The 16,501-nt window shown below is 40.8% G+C and overlaps 2 protein-coding genes across 3 annotated transcripts; one reads left to right on the top strand and one right to left on the bottom strand.

Moving 5' to 3' along the window:
• Positions 1–191: 191 nt before the first annotated feature.
• Positions 192–8,510, bottom strand: thbs4a (thrombospondin 4a). The gene is made up of 23 exons (XM_019254944.2): positions 8,229–8,510; positions 7,172–7,369; positions 6,804–7,051; positions 6,542–6,644; positions 6,341–6,432; positions 5,259–5,310; positions 4,957–5,156; positions 4,729–4,866; positions 4,570–4,650; positions 4,333–4,485; positions 4,131–4,235; positions 3,941–4,048; positions 3,648–3,807; positions 2,568–2,686; positions 2,433–2,485; positions 2,262–2,346; positions 2,068–2,164; positions 1,815–1,993; positions 1,646–1,694; positions 1,343–1,539; positions 1,006–1,178; positions 777–916; positions 192–688 (listed from the first exon to the last, which is right to left on the bottom strand). Exons 1-23 carry the CDS (start codon positions 8,308–8,310, stop codon positions 639–641), a joined length of 2,862 nt encoding a protein of 953 aa, XP_019110489.1. The 5' UTR covers positions 8,311–8,510; the 3' UTR covers positions 192–638.
• Positions 8,511–10,679: 2,169 nt separating this feature from the next.
• mtx3 (metaxin 3) lies at positions 10,680–15,285 on the top strand. Of its 2 annotated transcripts, XM_010733671.3 has the most exons (9): positions 10,684–10,812; positions 11,709–11,778; positions 12,096–12,172; positions 12,283–12,375; positions 12,464–12,646; positions 12,762–12,838; positions 12,964–13,121; positions 13,344–13,432; positions 13,600–15,285. In XM_010733671.3, the coding sequence occupies exons 1-9, from the start codon at positions 10,720–10,722 to the stop codon at positions 13,693–13,695; spliced, it is 936 nt and encodes a 311-aa protein (XP_010731973.2). In that variant the 5' UTR covers positions 10,684–10,719; the 3' UTR covers positions 13,696–15,285. The 2 variants fall into 2 exon arrangements, with proteins under 2 accessions (XP_010731972.2, XP_010731973.2); XM_010733670.3 differs by lacking the exon at positions 13,344–13,432 and having other exon boundaries at positions 10,680–10,812.
• The last annotated feature ends 1,216 nt before the right edge of the window (positions 15,286–16,501 follow it).

Below are 16,501 nucleotides of genomic sequence, written 5' to 3'. Positions count from 1 at the left end.
TAGAAATTAAATGGTGCTCTGCAGCTTTGATACCAATCTACAAAAGAATCTTAAATCAGATCCAAGTGGTATGTTTGAAATACAGAGATGTGGGTGCCATGCAGTTCACATTGTTCAAACTCTTTGAATAAAACATCCATTGAACGCCATGTGGTGTCTTTATTTGCCATGTAGTTTTCCTTTCTACAGATAAATAACACACAATGATCTCATGAAAAAAATTGAGATAGAACCTGTTTGATTTTATGAAATGCTCAGAATTTTATTGTACTTACAATATATTCAAAAACAGGACTGCATCTTAAACAGTACTCATAAAATACTGATAAAATCACAGATGATATTTCATTGACATACAAAGAACCCAGTTGATGATTTATACAAGAACGTACTAAATTCAGTTACACTGAATTAAAGTATATAATGCCCAATGTTATGTTTTCCTAAGATCCTCTCACTTGTTAAAAATACAATCAAGTCCAGTCTTTTACCAAAACTGTCATGTTCACTCTAACATTCATCTTTCTCTAACTCATGTCCGCTGCTTCTGTTCTCAGCAGTGCAGCTCTGCTCTTTTCATCCACATATTCAACAGGACTCAAGTTGTTTCCTTGATGGATCGCCCCCCTTCTCTGACTTCACTGTGTGTGCTGGGCATTGAGATCCCGGTAGTCAGCAGGAATAGTGTCTGTAGTGATGAGAAAGAAAAAGTAACTCATAATAATATCAACACTTCATGTAGCTGACTGGACTGTTGTTAATTTGCAGACACTCACCGTTGCAGCGGTACTTCAGATTGGACCAGATGATATTTTCCTGAGAGAAGCAGAACACGCCCAGTCTCCCGCCTCTCATGCTGGTGTCGATAATCATCTCTGTGTCCGCCACCAGCTCAGAACCCTCAAAGAAGCGAGCCCTTGTTCACGTGCAAAGTGAAATTAGTTAATCAGTTCACAGTGTATGAGTGTATATGCCTCTGAGTGTTGGTGTGTGTCTGTGTTGTACCTGATGTATCCAACCTGTGGTCTGTGCTGGAGGAACCAGCGGTAGGAGACCTTGTCCTTCCAGCCAACATTCCTGGGGTCCTTCCACAGGAGACGGACCTGCTCGGGAGTGTCTCCTGTGTGCCACAGGGAGTTCCTCAGATACTCACCAGGACCAGTCTTAGACTTCACAACCTAGAAGAGCATAACAGAGGGTTAGGGAAAAACAGGTACCGAAGGTGATGAAAGTGGGCAGACACTGAACTCCTAAGCACCTTTCATGGTAGCTCAGTGTCATCGGCTTGTGAGTGTATGAACAACCAGTAAACTGTGAAATGTTATATAAACACAGCCATTACCTTGAGTTGTATTCCTGGATCAGCAACAGCTCTAAAGGGCGCAGCCTGCCAGTATGTTTGTTCTGTCTGTTTCCACATCACCACATAGAAGGAGGAGGAGTCCTGGTAGCCGAAGATGAAGCCAGCATAGTCGTCATCTGTCACTGTGTTCACGTGGAATGTTCCCTCAAAGTCAACTCCGCTGAACGCTGTGTAGCCTGCAGATGAGAGCATATAAGGTGAAAGCTGACATCACTGAAGGAGCTGGTAAATATTCTTTTGTTAAAACAGATGAGGATGAGTATGAAGATATTCTGTTCTTACCTACAGCAAGGCCAGGGTCAGAGTTCATGGTCTGTACTATCTCCATGCCCTGTCAGAACAAATAAGATCTTATATAAGATATATGTAGTTTTATGTGGCTTAAAATGAGGACGTGATTAAATGTTACTGTGTCGTATAGGAGCATAGACTGAACTTTGGCTTGCTTTACCTGATTGAGGACAACCCAGTTGGGGTCAATCTGAGAGTCCCCCTCTGGGTCCAGCACTACAGTCTGATAGGCTCTGAAGTCGGTCAGGGTGACCTCAGCATTCTCGGGGCAGTGATCGATTATGTCGATGACATTGTCTTTGTCAAAGTCTCCTTCACATGCGTCTCCCACTCCGTTGTCTGAAATAGAGGACACTGTTTAGGAACCACACATGCCTGTACACACCCAGAAACAAACATGAAGTGATACTAACTATCTGTGTCCTTTTGGTCTGAGTTGGCAACTAGTCGGCAGTTGTCATCTGTGTCCAGGATGCCGTCATTATCGTCATCGTCATCACACTCATCTCCCTGTCAAGATAAAATAGCACATTTGGATGAGTGTAAACACAGAGGCATCTATGTGGTGTAAATGAAGTTAAGCATGAAGGAAGAGATAGTTTAAAACCATTCCATCCTTGTCAGTGTCCAGCTGTGAGGAGTTGATAATTTTGGGACAGTTGTCCTTTGTGTTCTGGTGGCCGTCACCGTCACTGACAAAAAGGGAGGTGATGAAGGTAAAACAAACTGGCAAAGCTTTATATACATTCATATCACATGTCATGACAGTGGGCTCTACCTGTCTATGTTGTCGTCACAGGTATCTCCTACAAGGTCATCATCTGAGTCAGACTGCAGGTAGACAAAACAAACTGCTGGGCAGAGTAATGGCAGCAGATTCCAATTTTTTTCAGGTTGTTGTTTAGTTTGTTACCTGGTTAGGGTTGACCATATCAGGGCAGCTATCACAAGCATCTCCCACCCCATCGTTGTCTCTGTCTTTTTGGTCTGGGTTGGGGACCCCCTGGCAGTTGTCAAGAATATTCTTTAGGCCTGAAAACATAAACACTTCGGCATGTTAATTTCTGCCTCATGTGTAAAAACACTGACAGGAAAAGAAAAAAAAAAGAAGCACGACAGAACGCAGCCCACAGACACAGTCTGTCAAATTCATCACCAGATGGCAGTGTTTGTTTAAGACGAAGGTGAAATAGTTTCCAGTGGCCTTCAATGCCTGGCGAAGGCTTACCGTGGAAAAATGCTTTTTGGGAGGAGACAGACATGACCAAGCGCTTAGCAATCCAGCCTTGGAGTTAAAGACATAACCAAATGATCAAGAGGTCGGAGCTCTGCCAAAAATGAATGAACAAGGGTCACTAAACCAGAGTCAAAACATGCAAAATGCGTAAGCATATAAATGTAAACATGCAGGCACACACAAAGGCAAGAAGTTAAAGCTGTGTTTCCAGTGGAACAAATGAGATGTGTTCTAAAAGGGCAATCCAATGAAGTATGTGAGAAAAGATTGTGAGACTTTAACATTTAACACCACTTTTTTTTTTTTATCACGCTTGAGCTGTTTCCCTGAAAACCAATGATCTAACTGGTAGAGGATGTGACTTGGAAACAGAAACAAAACAAAGACCAGGGTGTTTTGAATAGATAAAGTGTTGCCAGTCGTCGCTTTCCACCAAACAGGGTGGTAAAGGTTGTATTCTTGTCTAGACAGTCTGGTCCAGGCAGTCTGTGGTTTGGATAACCCTCACAGACGCGGTAGTTTTTTAATGTGATTATCAGCCATTAGGTTTCACAATGTGTTCCTAACTTTATTACCTCTAAATGATGCAATAAAATCAGTAATGGTCCAGTTACTACCACATTAATGAATGTCCAACCTTCTCAGCCACTGTGACCAAGTACTGTGTCCCTTTAATTACACACGGAGATGCACAGCAATCATCAAACTACGTGACTATAATAATTATTTGATTATTTGTTAAATAAACACACTTACCGTCCCCATCCATATCATCATCACATTCATCTCCCAGTCCGTCTTGATCTGTATCCTTCTGTGTGGGGTTTTCAACCATCCTGCAGTTGTCACAGGCATCGCCATGGACATCCTTATCACTGTTCCTTTGGTCCACATTAGGAACGAGCCAGCAATTGTCCTGGGACAGGCAAATAAGGTTTACTGCATAGTGCATGGGCTCAGTGAGAGTTCAATTCCTGTTCATACAATATTAAAGCCCATAAAAATCTATGAGAGTTCATTGCTGGTCCTGTGGAGTTACAGTTACCTACATCTATGTTAGCAATTCCATCACTGTCTGCATCATCATCACAGGAGTCACCCAACCCATCCCTGTCTGCGTCCTCTTGGCCGGAGTTTGGCACAAACACACAGTTATCCTGGAAACAACACAGCAAAACACACACGCACCATTAATTTTTAATACCACCATGAATCAGTAGTCGGTGTTGACATGAGTACCTTTTTACAGTGGTTGTCTCTGCACTGGAGCTTGTTGTCAGGATATGCGTCAATATCTGTGTCCTTTCCACACACATAGCCATTACCTGCCCAACCAATGCCACACTAACAAGGAAAAAGAAGGAGGAAAAAGGGAAATGTGGAACACTTAGTGATTCACATTTATGATTCATAAAGCTCAATTTGATGTCTCAATCCTTACCACACAGCTAATGCTGCCGTCTCTTGCTACAACACACTCCGCATTGATGTCACAGGGGTTGGGTTGACCATTGGGGCAAAGCCTGGTGCCATGGCAACCTCCCACCTGGTCACCTGTGAAACCGCTTTTACACCCTCCACAGCGGAAGGAGCCCTGATGAGGACATTACAGAGTCAGAAACCAAACTAGGGCCTTTTGCTATAAGAGTGAGCCATACACCAGTCCCAGTTGTCTTACTATAGTGTTGTGGCAGTGCGAGTTGGCAGTGCAACCTCCATTCTCAGGCGGGTGCAAACACTCATCTATATCCTCACACACCTGATGAAATAAAGAGAAATGGATTCATATTCTGTCGACAGGCACAGGTAAACACAACAGAATTGATGTGGATTGTACCTGTTTGTGTGACTTAGCATAGTTCACTCCCACTCCATTTATCTCTGGTCCAGTGTATCCCAGAGGGCACTGCCCACAGCGAAAACCAGGAGCAGTGTTTATACACCGAACACCAGGGAAGCATGGGTTAAACTGGCACTAAAACACACAAAAAGCAGAAGATGATCAAATGTTAACTTGTGCTACTCTCACCTACACGTGCACACTGAGGAACATTGTAATCCCTACCTCATCCACGTCGTCACATTGTATCCCATCTCCTGTATATCCATCTGGACAGGGGGCACACTGGAAACCTGTCTCTGTACGAATGCACATGTTCTGTCTGAAACAGGTCCCAGCTGGGCACTGAGTCAGAGGCTGAGGCTGCATAATAACTTTGCCAGGACTTGGATCTGGAGCTGGGTTGGTTGGACTGCCTCCAAGACCTATGGGCACACATAGCCAGATTTGAGAACACCTTGTTGAAATGTCACTTATAACATTAGTGTCTAAATACTGTGTCTGATCATAGTTTTTGGACTGCTTACCACAGGCAAGACACTCTGCGATGGTATTCCTCAGATAATTTGTCTCCTTAATCTTAATCAGAAGACAGAGTGAGTGTAGAAGTGTTAATCAGGATAGACTTTACAGCTTATATGAACAGAGGCAGTCAGAATTTTATATTTTCAGATAAGTGAAAATGTGAATGAGACTGAGAAGTTTTAAAAAGCTCTAAAATGTGTGTCTGTTAAAGTAAGCACCAGTGATCTGCTTCCTCACATAAAGGATTCTCTCAGTGTGTCTGACAAGTCTGAGATGCTGAACTCTATAACAAGCATTTTATCGCCTCAGGCTCCCTGTTTGATGCCTTATCTTCTAACAAATCTTTCGCTTTAAATGATCATCTGAAATCATCCACTTCTCTTTGCCGCTCGCTTTTATTCAACTCTCTGTCACTGAGGTTACATAAAGTCTTGAAACAGGAGAACTCCAGAAAATCGGCAGGACCTCACAGTCTGGATTCTCACTTTTCACAACAAACTGCAGATTTTATTGCAAAACCGATCGTATCCAAGGAGAAAGAGTCCAAAGAGAGTATGTGAATCAGCTCACATTCTTTCACTTTTAAAAGTAGGTAAGTCGTCTTAAGGAGCAGTGTTTAGGATTTAGTGACATTTAGCAGTGTAGTTTGCAGATTGCAATCCCCTTGGTTCACCCTGTCCTTCTTAGTGTGAGGGAGTAACTATGTTGGCCTTGTCTAAAGCAAGTGTTTAGTTTAATTTAGTGTTGTGGGCTATTGTGGAAACATAGCAGTACAACGTGGAGCACTATCTGCCGGGTCTGAAACATATAAAAGGTTAATTCTAAGGTAATAAAAACATAACAACTCTTAATTCAGGCGATTAAACTTTAGTGAAAACATATTTATACATTTAATTTCTGACATATTCTGTAAATAGTCCTCTAAATCTTACAAACTAGACTTTTGATGTCATCTCAGCATCAACCAGGTTTTAAAAAGGAACCATAAAGGTGGCAAACAACATTATCAAAATGATTGGACTGTGTTATAACTAATGTTGAAATACTGGTGTGTACAAATCACGAGGAACACAGAATAGTTTACCTGCTGTTGTAGCAGCTCCTTCATCTCCGATATCATGCTCTTCAGCTCCCACATTGTGGCCTGGTCATGTATTGTCCTGCCTCCTTGGATACCTGAAGGAATTTCACAAATCAGAATTAGCGTGTGCTTGTCATAGTAAGATCAGACAGTCAGCGTGTTCTCGTCATGTGTCGACAGTATGTGACAGTCATGTGTTCTCACCCAGCAGCTGCACAGATTCAACCTGGTCCTCGCTACAGTCCTGCAGAGTGGCCACATTGTCTATGGTGTCCTCTATCACCAGCTTCAAGTCTGTCAGTTCATCCTTAAAAAGGATTAGAAGACAGAGGGAAATTAAATGATTTCAAGTTATTGCACTCCTCAAACAGTATTCATAATATGCTGCAATGTTTGGACTTAACTATTCATGTTTCTATGCAGCATATCTCTTGAAATTTATCATTATTCTGAACAACTTATTCACCTGTCTCATTGACTGCAGGGTCCTAAGCGCCACCTTGTTGGGACCAGGTGGGAGTGACCCAAATGCAGCTGGCAGATCATCTAAAGTGTGCACCAGTCTGCAGTCTATATAGATATTGAGGCGAGGTGGACCACGCTGTAGGCCAATGGCATGTAGTATCACATGGTGTTCCTGACCATCAGCCAGGGAGGCGTGGTTGAAACTGGTTGTGCCAAATCTGCCATCAGTCTTTTGGTAACGAACGGTCACTAGAGATGGAGAGAAGTGAGAATCAAAGAGAGAAGAGGGGAAACACAGACAGATAAAATGCAGGGGGAACACAAGTTAAAACAGGTAATGTAGTCTGTAGTGTCAGTATAATAACTCACTCTTGCTCAGTTTGGCCTGCACGCTGAGTTCCAGGTACTTGGTGTTGTCTTTGGGGTTGATGACGCTGTAGAGGGAGGTGGGGGCCTTGTTGTGAAGCCTGAAGGAAGAGAGGAGGAAAGCCTCATCTCGCCCTTTGTTCTTCAAGCTTCCTTGGAGCAAGTCTGGCAGGCAGTCTGGAGAGTTCAGCAGGTCGTAGACTAACACAGGAGAGGATTGTTAAAAAGCCATATTACACTGCTCTAGATGCACTGTGCAATAACTGTTACAAATAAGTCCAGAGAAAGGGCTTAGATTAACACAGACAGTAGGAAAAACATACAGTGTAGTGCTCATTTAGAAGTGTGCAGCTTAGAGAATATTAAGCACTCCATCTGGCACACTGGTAGTCTGGTGCTGACTTTCTATTTTGTCAATATTAATGAGGAGTTTTCTGAGTTTGTGTCTTAATGGCTATGGTACGCAGTGTACTGTGGATTGCTACTGCTGAGTCAGTGCACTATGGGACTTTATTATGTGTGACAGTGCATCTGTATGTGTGTGCGCAAGTGCACGTTCATGTTTAGATCCCGCTGTGTTTTATAGAGTGATAGACTGGAGTTGCAGAAGGGAGCAGCAGTAAACTCTTTCCACTGGAACCAACCCGCTGCCTCACACACAGACACATCCACACATATACACAAGAAGAGTTGCACACAGCCCATTAGCTGAATTCAAGAATAATACAAAGTGACAGGAAATTGTATGGAAAAAGTTTTCATGTGCACTTTTTCAGATGGAAGTTAGTGTTGTTTCACCATCAAAGACTGGCCATATTTAGGTCAGACTGTTACTAGATCCCAGAAGTCAAATTCTGCAAGCTACCAAAAAGTCAGCTTCATGCCAACCAAATCAACAGAGTCACGTTTGTTATTTGTAACTTGCTGGGCATTAGAAGTTGTAAGAAAGGCATCAGATTGTTATGCATTCATAACTGGAAAAGAGAGTTACTGAAACAGAAAGTCTTTAACATGTGCTGATCTAAAGACACATGTGGTGTGGATGGTGAAGAGTACTTACCAATGCCTTGAGCTGTGACAGTGACCACCAGCTGCTGCAGCACTAAAAACAAAGCCACTGCTCTGGCCCACACACCCATCATCACTGCTTCAGTATTGGACACTCCTCAGGAGAAGCTGTGCCTCTGAAGAAAGAACTGAGTTTTCCTCTTGTGGATTGATGAGAGTGTCACAGATAAATAATCTATTTTAACGCAATGGTCCAACAGTATGACGGAAAAATCCAGATGATGCAGTAAAATCTCAGCAGAGGTGAGATGGTTTTGTTGCCACAGCCACAGCTTTTAAAGCAAAGGGGAGTGTCTTTGTACTTACGAAAGTGGCACAGTCAAGGAACTATTTTAAGTTTCTGGGAGTGCCTCCCAGTCCCTTACTACTATAGTTTTATAAAATTATAAAATTTATATTTTTAGAAGTACTACTACATGCTAGAAATTGTGTAAACAAAGTTTTATACATAGTATTTTATTCTAAAAAGTATGAGCTAAATGTGAAGGTTTTTTATGTATTTATAACCCTATTTTATTTAGAGTCGAGATAAAGATTTTATTCCTTAAGCCCTTGCATCTTTAGTCATTTGGGGATTTGTCATATAATACCGTAAAAAGTCCTCTAAATCAGGCTGTGTAGTGAGCCAACTCTAAAAAATGTCTGAAATGGATTGTGGTCTTAGGGGAGGAAAACCTGATTCCAGCTGGCTGTTTTGATGAACATCATGAACCTGTGTCATAGATGTGGATTTGATCTCCTAGTTCATCTCCAGTAAGCCAGTCGAAACTGTATGCCAGATGTTAATTTAATTTAATTAAACTTGCTCTACATGCCTTTGCAAACCCGTTCTTAATTCCATCTGTTGAGAATGTGGAGAAGGAAGGACAAAGAGGGCTCGACTTGGGACCCTGGAAACATTTCATGATAGATGTCTGGTACTCGTCTTAAAGCTTTCTCTACTAACCTCAAGTACATTTCAACATCTCGTCCTGCACGTCCGAGCCAAGGAGAGACATTTACCATCCCTTGGTGCATTATCACCGTGCATCCGTCTGTGTCTGACTGTCTGGTCTCTGACCAAACACCTGGCAGCCTTCAACAGTCTGACTATAAGCCCAGGGGCAGACATCCTGCTATTGTTGCAGTAAACAAGTAAAATGGAAATTACTATTTGACATTTATGTGGAAATCAAAAATGAAATCATCACTTTCTCCATTCTTGCTATATAGTGAGTCAGTCTCAGTATAAATGGAGGCTTACAATAAGGATTGCAGGATCTACATACTGCTGTGTTGTTTATTTTGGATACTGTGCTGCAGATAATAGGAACTCTTTGTGTTTTTAGGTAGCTACATTTTATTACAGAAGATTTTTACAGATGAACGCGTTCCACATTCATTTTCTTTGATTACAAGTGAAGGGGTGATAGCCATTAACAGTAATATCTTTAATTAGAAATGAGGTAAGCTATTGGTTTGCATTTGGAGCGTGAATTTTACATCAAATCACAGTAATGATGTCAACTAAAATAAACCAATTCACAGGCATTTATCCCTCCTTATATCCATGTTGTCATATGTTTTTAAATTCTTTATTCGTTGTTTTACTCGTTTTACTATTTTTGTGCCCCCTCTCATAAAGGTGCGTCATACTGAGTTGTTGCAGGAACGGTTTAATTCTTTCATGATTACTTCACCATTAATTACCATTTTTATGACCTTTAAAGTGATGCAAAGCATTATCTGAACAAAATCTGAACACCTAATGAGTTTTTACAGGGATTGACTAATAATAGCTGAATGAAATAAGTCTGTTAAGATGTTTGAACTCATATAATGTGCATGTTTCCTGTTTTTTGCATGTCTCGTGCACTTCCCTTAGTTGGCCTGTGTTTTACTGAGGATGGCAGGGAGAGATAATTGTAGATCAGTGGTTCAAGGAGAGACAGGGACATGAGAGACAGGCCCTGAACATAATGTTCATTGCTGAGCAGAAAACCAAAAAAGGAAATTATCAGTGAGGTGTCTGAGACAGCCCATTTTAAAAAATGTATAAGAACCAAGTGTTAGAGCTCCTCAAGGAGCCTTTTCTCTGTAACCCCTTTTGTGTGTTGCACTGTTAAACACTCCTTCTTGTACAAGAATAATAAATTCAACTTAAACTTTGATACTTTGTATCCAGTCTTCCTTATTCAAGGGGTTTTCTTTAAAAATTCCCGTAACATCAGAGACTCTTTGCATGAATTTTTCACATCCATGTCACATTATTATTATTTCATGTCAACATAAATGTACAGAGCCCATAATGTCCCAAAAGGTTATTTTTCATTTTATTTTTTATTTTTTATCTTGTGTGCACAAATTGCAGGTTATCTTTAATATTTCTTCACCTCTGCAGGTTATCTTTAATATTTCTTCACCTCTGCAGGTTATCTTTAATATTTCTTCACCTCTGCAGGCTCTGATATGTCAGGTACGTCGTGACGTCACCAGCCCTTTGCATGAATCAAAACATGGCGGCTGCCATGGAGCTGAGATGCTGGGGAGGAGACTGGGGTTTGCCTTCTGTCCACACCGAGTCCCTCATAGTTCTGGTAATGTTACCGTCTGCATGCAATAAATAAAACCCGTGCATTATATTCAGGTCCACGCTTTAAGACGACAGGTTTCCTCTCCGGGTTTCTCTCTGCGTCTTCTCTCTCTCTGTGTGTCTCTGCTTAGCTTCCGTGCTAACCCACCTAACTGCAGTTTGCATGCAGGCTGCTCATGTTAGGCTCGGTGTGCATGATAGAAATTAATATCTCTGGTTGAATTTCATGCTCGCCCAACTGCAGAAGAACAAACAGTGACTGCAGGGTGTGTGCTTCCTGTCACAAGTCACTGTCATAGCTGATAAAATACAAATGTAGTCCTTCAAGGTCAGCTTGTGCAGCCTCCGATTTGAATTCATGTCAGTATTTTCCTCTCTCTCTCTCCACAGTTAGTTATTGACAGTGTCCGCAGCAGTAATGTCCCCATCAGGAAATGATTATTGAGTTGTTTGCAGGCTGTTTAATCGTGTTGTTGTCTCTCAATGAATACATGCAATTACAACTCTTGCCACAAGGTGACACTGACTAATTTTCTGACCAGGATGACATGCATGCTATCTATTTAATTCATTAAATTAAATTAAATATGATAGCTTTTCCTCTTTCTGTAAATTATACTGTTTCAGGTCAGCTGTGTAGTCATAGTGATCCCTCGTGCAAGATCTGGTGTTTAAAGTCAGTGCCACATTCCTACAGAGGGTGCAGCAAGCATTCAGCTTTATTATGTGATTGATATCATACTAAACCGAGCCTTAATCGAAGGCAGTCCTACACTGGGGCTGTATACAGCTCAGGAAGTTTTCCCCCTGAAGTGCTTTTGCATTTGGATCAATAGTTCCAGCATAAAATGTACGACAGACTTTTAAATCACGAATTCAATAACTGCCGTCTTTTTTCAGGCATACACAAAGTTTGCTGGGGCAAAAGTCACAGTTTCTCCCGTCGACTGGACATGGAAAACTCTAACAGGTGGGCTGCAGCTTCCTATAAACTAGAATTCACAATGTTGTGGTCTGGACACCACATGGGGATTGCTTGATAAATGTACATATGTGGCGGACTGAGAATTATATGGATCATGTTTTAAATATTTGTTAAGTATATACAGTTGCTGCCTTCATGCTCTTGAAAATGACACAATACAGACCAGAGTGTGCACACCTAAAACCACAGACAACTTCACAGCTCTAATACTTTTATTTTTGCTGCAGTCTTGAACATTTTGTGTACGTATCAGAAAAGGTCTTGAGTCGTAATATATCTTTTCTCTGTCATTCTTCTTGCAGCCACTGTCCCAGAGTTGCTTTGTGGAGACTCTGCAGTTCAAGAACCTACACCGATTGTCAACTTCTTGAGAAAACAGGTAAGAGCGTATGCCAAGGCTGCTCACTGCTCATCACCTGGTTAATATGTATCCAAATGCTGCAGAGTCAGTGGATCTGCTGTATAATTTGTGATGTTTCTTTGTTTCAGAGGTTTAATGCAGACTTTGAGCTGTCAGCAAGACAAGGAGCAGACACCATGGCATACATTGCTCTGCTTGAAGAGAAACTACGACCAGCTCTTGTAAAACCATCTCTTTTCTGTTCATTACTTGGCAAGAACTAATCTTTGAGTCCTGCTGATATTTAAAGTGATACTTTGTGTCCCATAGTTGCACACTTTCTGGGTTGACGCAGAAAACTATGCCAATCTGACACGGCCGTGGTTTGCTTCACGCTCGCCGTTCCCTCTCAACTTTCTCGTCCCTCCTCGCCATGCCAACATCGCCCTCTCCCGCATCCTTCTGACCAAAGGAGAGGCGCCGCTACACAGAATCACTGAGGTGGAGGGAAAGGTAAATATTGATTGTATCAGTCACATGTTGTGTCAAGTCTGTGTCAACTTTATATAGTTGTGACTGCAAAGTTTTCTTTTTCACAACTATAAATCTTTCTCACTGTCTGCTTTAGATCTACAGCGATGCTAAAGAGTGCCTGAATCTCCTCTCCTACAGACTGGGAACAGAAAACTACTTCTTTGGCAACTCGTGAGTTCAACGTTAAACATATAAAACTCTCTGACAATATGAGTAAAACTACTTTTGATGTCTCATATCGCTTGTCTCTGTGTACACCTAAGTTTATTCTTGAGAACATTTGTTTCTGTTTGTAGGCCGACAAGTCTGGACGCCTTTGTGTTTGGTTTTGTGGCTCCACTTTATAAAGCTGGACTCCCCAGCAGCCCTCTGCAGAGCCACCTCAGACAGCTGGATAATGTCACACGCTTTTGTGACAACATCCTCGCAGTCTACTTCAGCTCGGACCATCCTTGTAAGATCACTGCACACACTGGAAATATTCACACTCTTTGCAATCTGCACACAAAGATGTGGGGAAACTGACCAAGGACACAAAACAACTAACATCATCAGCATTTTCCTTCTTCTCGCATCTTTATTTCACTGTGTGCTTATTAACTAACACCGTTCCTCTTCCACTGACTCTATGCTATCTCCTTCTTCTTCTGTGGATGTCTCCATCATTTCTCTCCAGGTCCTCCCCCACTTGTTCAGGAAACAATGGATGCCAACCTCCAGAAACTAACACAGCTTGTAAATAAAGAGTCCAACTTGATAGAGAAGGTGCTTCTGCTTTCCTTTTATCTTCTTTGCATGGTTTCATGGTTGCACTTGGCAGGTACAGTCTATGCTGTAAACTATATATAGTGTTTCTTAGTGAATCATCATCATCATATAATTTCCTGCTTGTGCATGTATGCTCAGACTAAACTTTATTTCCTGTACCATAGATGGATGACAACCTTCGCAGCAGCCCTCAGCACAAACCCCACAGACCAGACCCCAAACCCAGTCTGGCCAGTGAGAAGAGCTCAACTCCTGCTTGACCCCTAACCTGTCAACCCTGATCCAGCCTTAGAGATGGAGGAAGAACAGCCTGTAGATGAAAGGTGCAGTTCTGAATCTGACTCACCATCCTGATTTTTAAAAAAAATTGTCATCCAGCTGAACTATAACTTGAGCGGCAAATAACGAATGGAAGAATGGCTATGTAATTATAAAAGAGACTATTTTAAAGCAAGATAATGCTGATGGATTTCAAAGATGTCACTTTGAAAGCGAAGGAAAAGTGCATGTGTGAGGTTTTTTAAAAAGGTTGAGCGCATGTATGTGGTTAAGGATGGAATGCTATGAAGTGGAGTGCAATGAGAAAGACACAGAAAGTTCAGAGGGAAAACAGAATGAAATGAAAGTCCAGCGGGGAAAGAAGTGACACTGTTTGATCTTTGAGCGGGCCACTAACACTTTCTCACTTTCTGTGAGAAAGTGTTTGAATTCAATTTTCCATCTTTCATCCGCAGTTACTTGGAAAATGTCATATTGATATTGAAATAACTCAACTTGCTAGTCTCCAGTTTATAAATCTATTTTATCATAGAGGATTTCAGATCCTTCCTTCCTCACATCATTGTAAAAAAATAGATAAACTCTAATAACATTTGAATTCATGTAATGTACAGTATGTATGTAATCATGACTACAAGAATAACCAGTTGCTTATTTTATTTTGCTCTGACCACTGCTTTGTATAGCTGTAAATAGTTTCATCATTGCAAACAATGAAGTTTTATCTGGTGGTTTCCTCTTATAGGGCTTATTCACAATCGATACACTGAGGTAATGGAAGGAAAGGCCTTACACACTCTATTAACTTATTCATGCAAAGTATGTGGGACTACTGTGTGTTTGTGCGTGTTTCCCCAAGGACTATCAGAAACTGGTGTGTCTTTTGTTCATGACATTCTCTGACATTAACAGTCCACTCACTTCTGTTGTTTGCCTGTGGTTTTAATGAACCATTTTTTGTACAACATTAACTTTGTTTTGATTTTGATCTGCTGTGTTATGATTTGCTGTGCCTATTTAAATGTCACCTTGTTAAAAATAAGTGTCTGTCCCATTTGGGAATGTCTCATTAGCTGCCTTTTTTTTGTGCTCTATTTCTGCTGTCTGGATTTCTAAAACTGAAATTGGACTTTGAAATGAGTTGCCACCAATTTTGTTTTGTACCGTCATGTTCTCTAATATCCTCACAGCTCACATGTTTCTGCACTGTGTCTCAGTGTGATTCATTCTCTCTATGTCTGAGTCTAAAAGTATTTTTATTTGAAAAGATACTTGGACTCTTGCAACTTCCAAAAAAAAAAACACTATAAAGCATCACGTCCTGAAACAAATGTGTTCATTGAGGTGTGTGTGTGCTGCCAGTTACATGTTGAGGACCATATGGGTGCGGTGTGCCTTCCTGACTGCTGGTGTCTTTGCACAATTGTCAAAATGATTACAGTCTCCTTCATAATTTTGATACATTGTCATAAATTACCTTTTGTCATTTGTGTTAAAGTTCATTTTCTGGGGGTGGTTGGTAACAACTGTCTTCATATTATTGAAATACAAATATAATAATCTAACCACGACCATTGTCTTTTTTCTTTGTCTCTTTTTAGAAAGGCGAGCTATTTGGTGACTTGTTTAGAGTCTGACAGATTTTTTTTCCCATGTGGATATGATATGCAATATCAGCTAACTGATATACACTACTCACAAAAAGTCAGGGATATTCAGGTTTCGGATGAAATTTCAGAATGCACCTAAGATGCCCTTAATTAATTAAACTTATTTTGATCTTCTCTAAACTTTTGAATGTCCAACTGCTCTGCTGTAATTGATGCTCAAGGACACATGACAAGTTACTCAGACATTGACATTTTTTTGTTTTGGTATACCTGCCACTGTTGTTTCAATAAATTGTTTGAGATGAGGAAATTACCATTGCATGCTTTCACTTAAATGCCATACTTTCATGATATATCACATTTTCATGAACATTTTTTCATTTTCCATAAATTTCACCCGAAAATCGAATACCCCTAACTTTTTGTGAGTAGTGTATATTAGTCAGGCTCCATTTTCTCTATTTTTAGTAATAATTTAAGATTTCAGATCTCTCTTGATTGTGAGAACAGTTGTTTAGATGTTGGGAGTATAAAGAGCCCTTTGTTTGGTTTTGGCCCTAGACATGGAAAAAAGAGAGTAACGAAGCTGAAAGGGTATGATGCATACTTGACATCAGATATTGTTGAAGTCATCAGTCACGTGAGGAAAGACTCCTGCTGAGGCTTCTCTTGGCTGGCTGTTTAATAGGTGCGGTAAAGAGAAATAAATAGCACATTTGGATCTGTTGTCAATTTTGTGCTAAAATAAATATCTTTTGTGATTTTTTTTTTCTAAAATGCTTCTTCTATTTTTCTGGGTTAGAAAAATGTTTGTCAAATAAATCATGTGAATTAGTGTCAAAGAAGTCTATGTTAAAGAGGTATTAAAAAAAAAAAAAAAAGCCCCAAGGCTCTTAACTTTCCATTGTAATAAAAACAAATTCATCCCAAGTTCAGCTACAATAAAATTTGTTCCAACTTCCCAACCCACTGATATCCACTGCAGGAAGTCAGTGAATAGTAGTTCCAGTAAAACGAGGCTGTCACCTTTCAAAGAGCTTTCCTTCCAGTCCAACAGATCACATGGAAGCCAGCAGCTGTTCCCTGATGGTGTGCATGTGTTTGCGACACACTCCTCTTCTTTCTTTCTTTCTTTCTTTCTTTCTTTCTTTCTTTCTTTCTTTCTTTCTTTCTTTCT

The sequence above is a fragment of the Larimichthys crocea genome, chromosome III (genome assembly GCF_000972845.2).
Source record: "Larimichthys crocea isolate SSNF chromosome III, L_crocea_2.0, whole genome shotgun sequence".
In the NCBI taxonomy this organism is placed as follows: domain Eukaryota; kingdom Metazoa; phylum Chordata; class Actinopteri; family Sciaenidae; genus Larimichthys; species Larimichthys crocea.
This window is presented reverse-complemented; position numbering and strand designations above follow the sequence as displayed.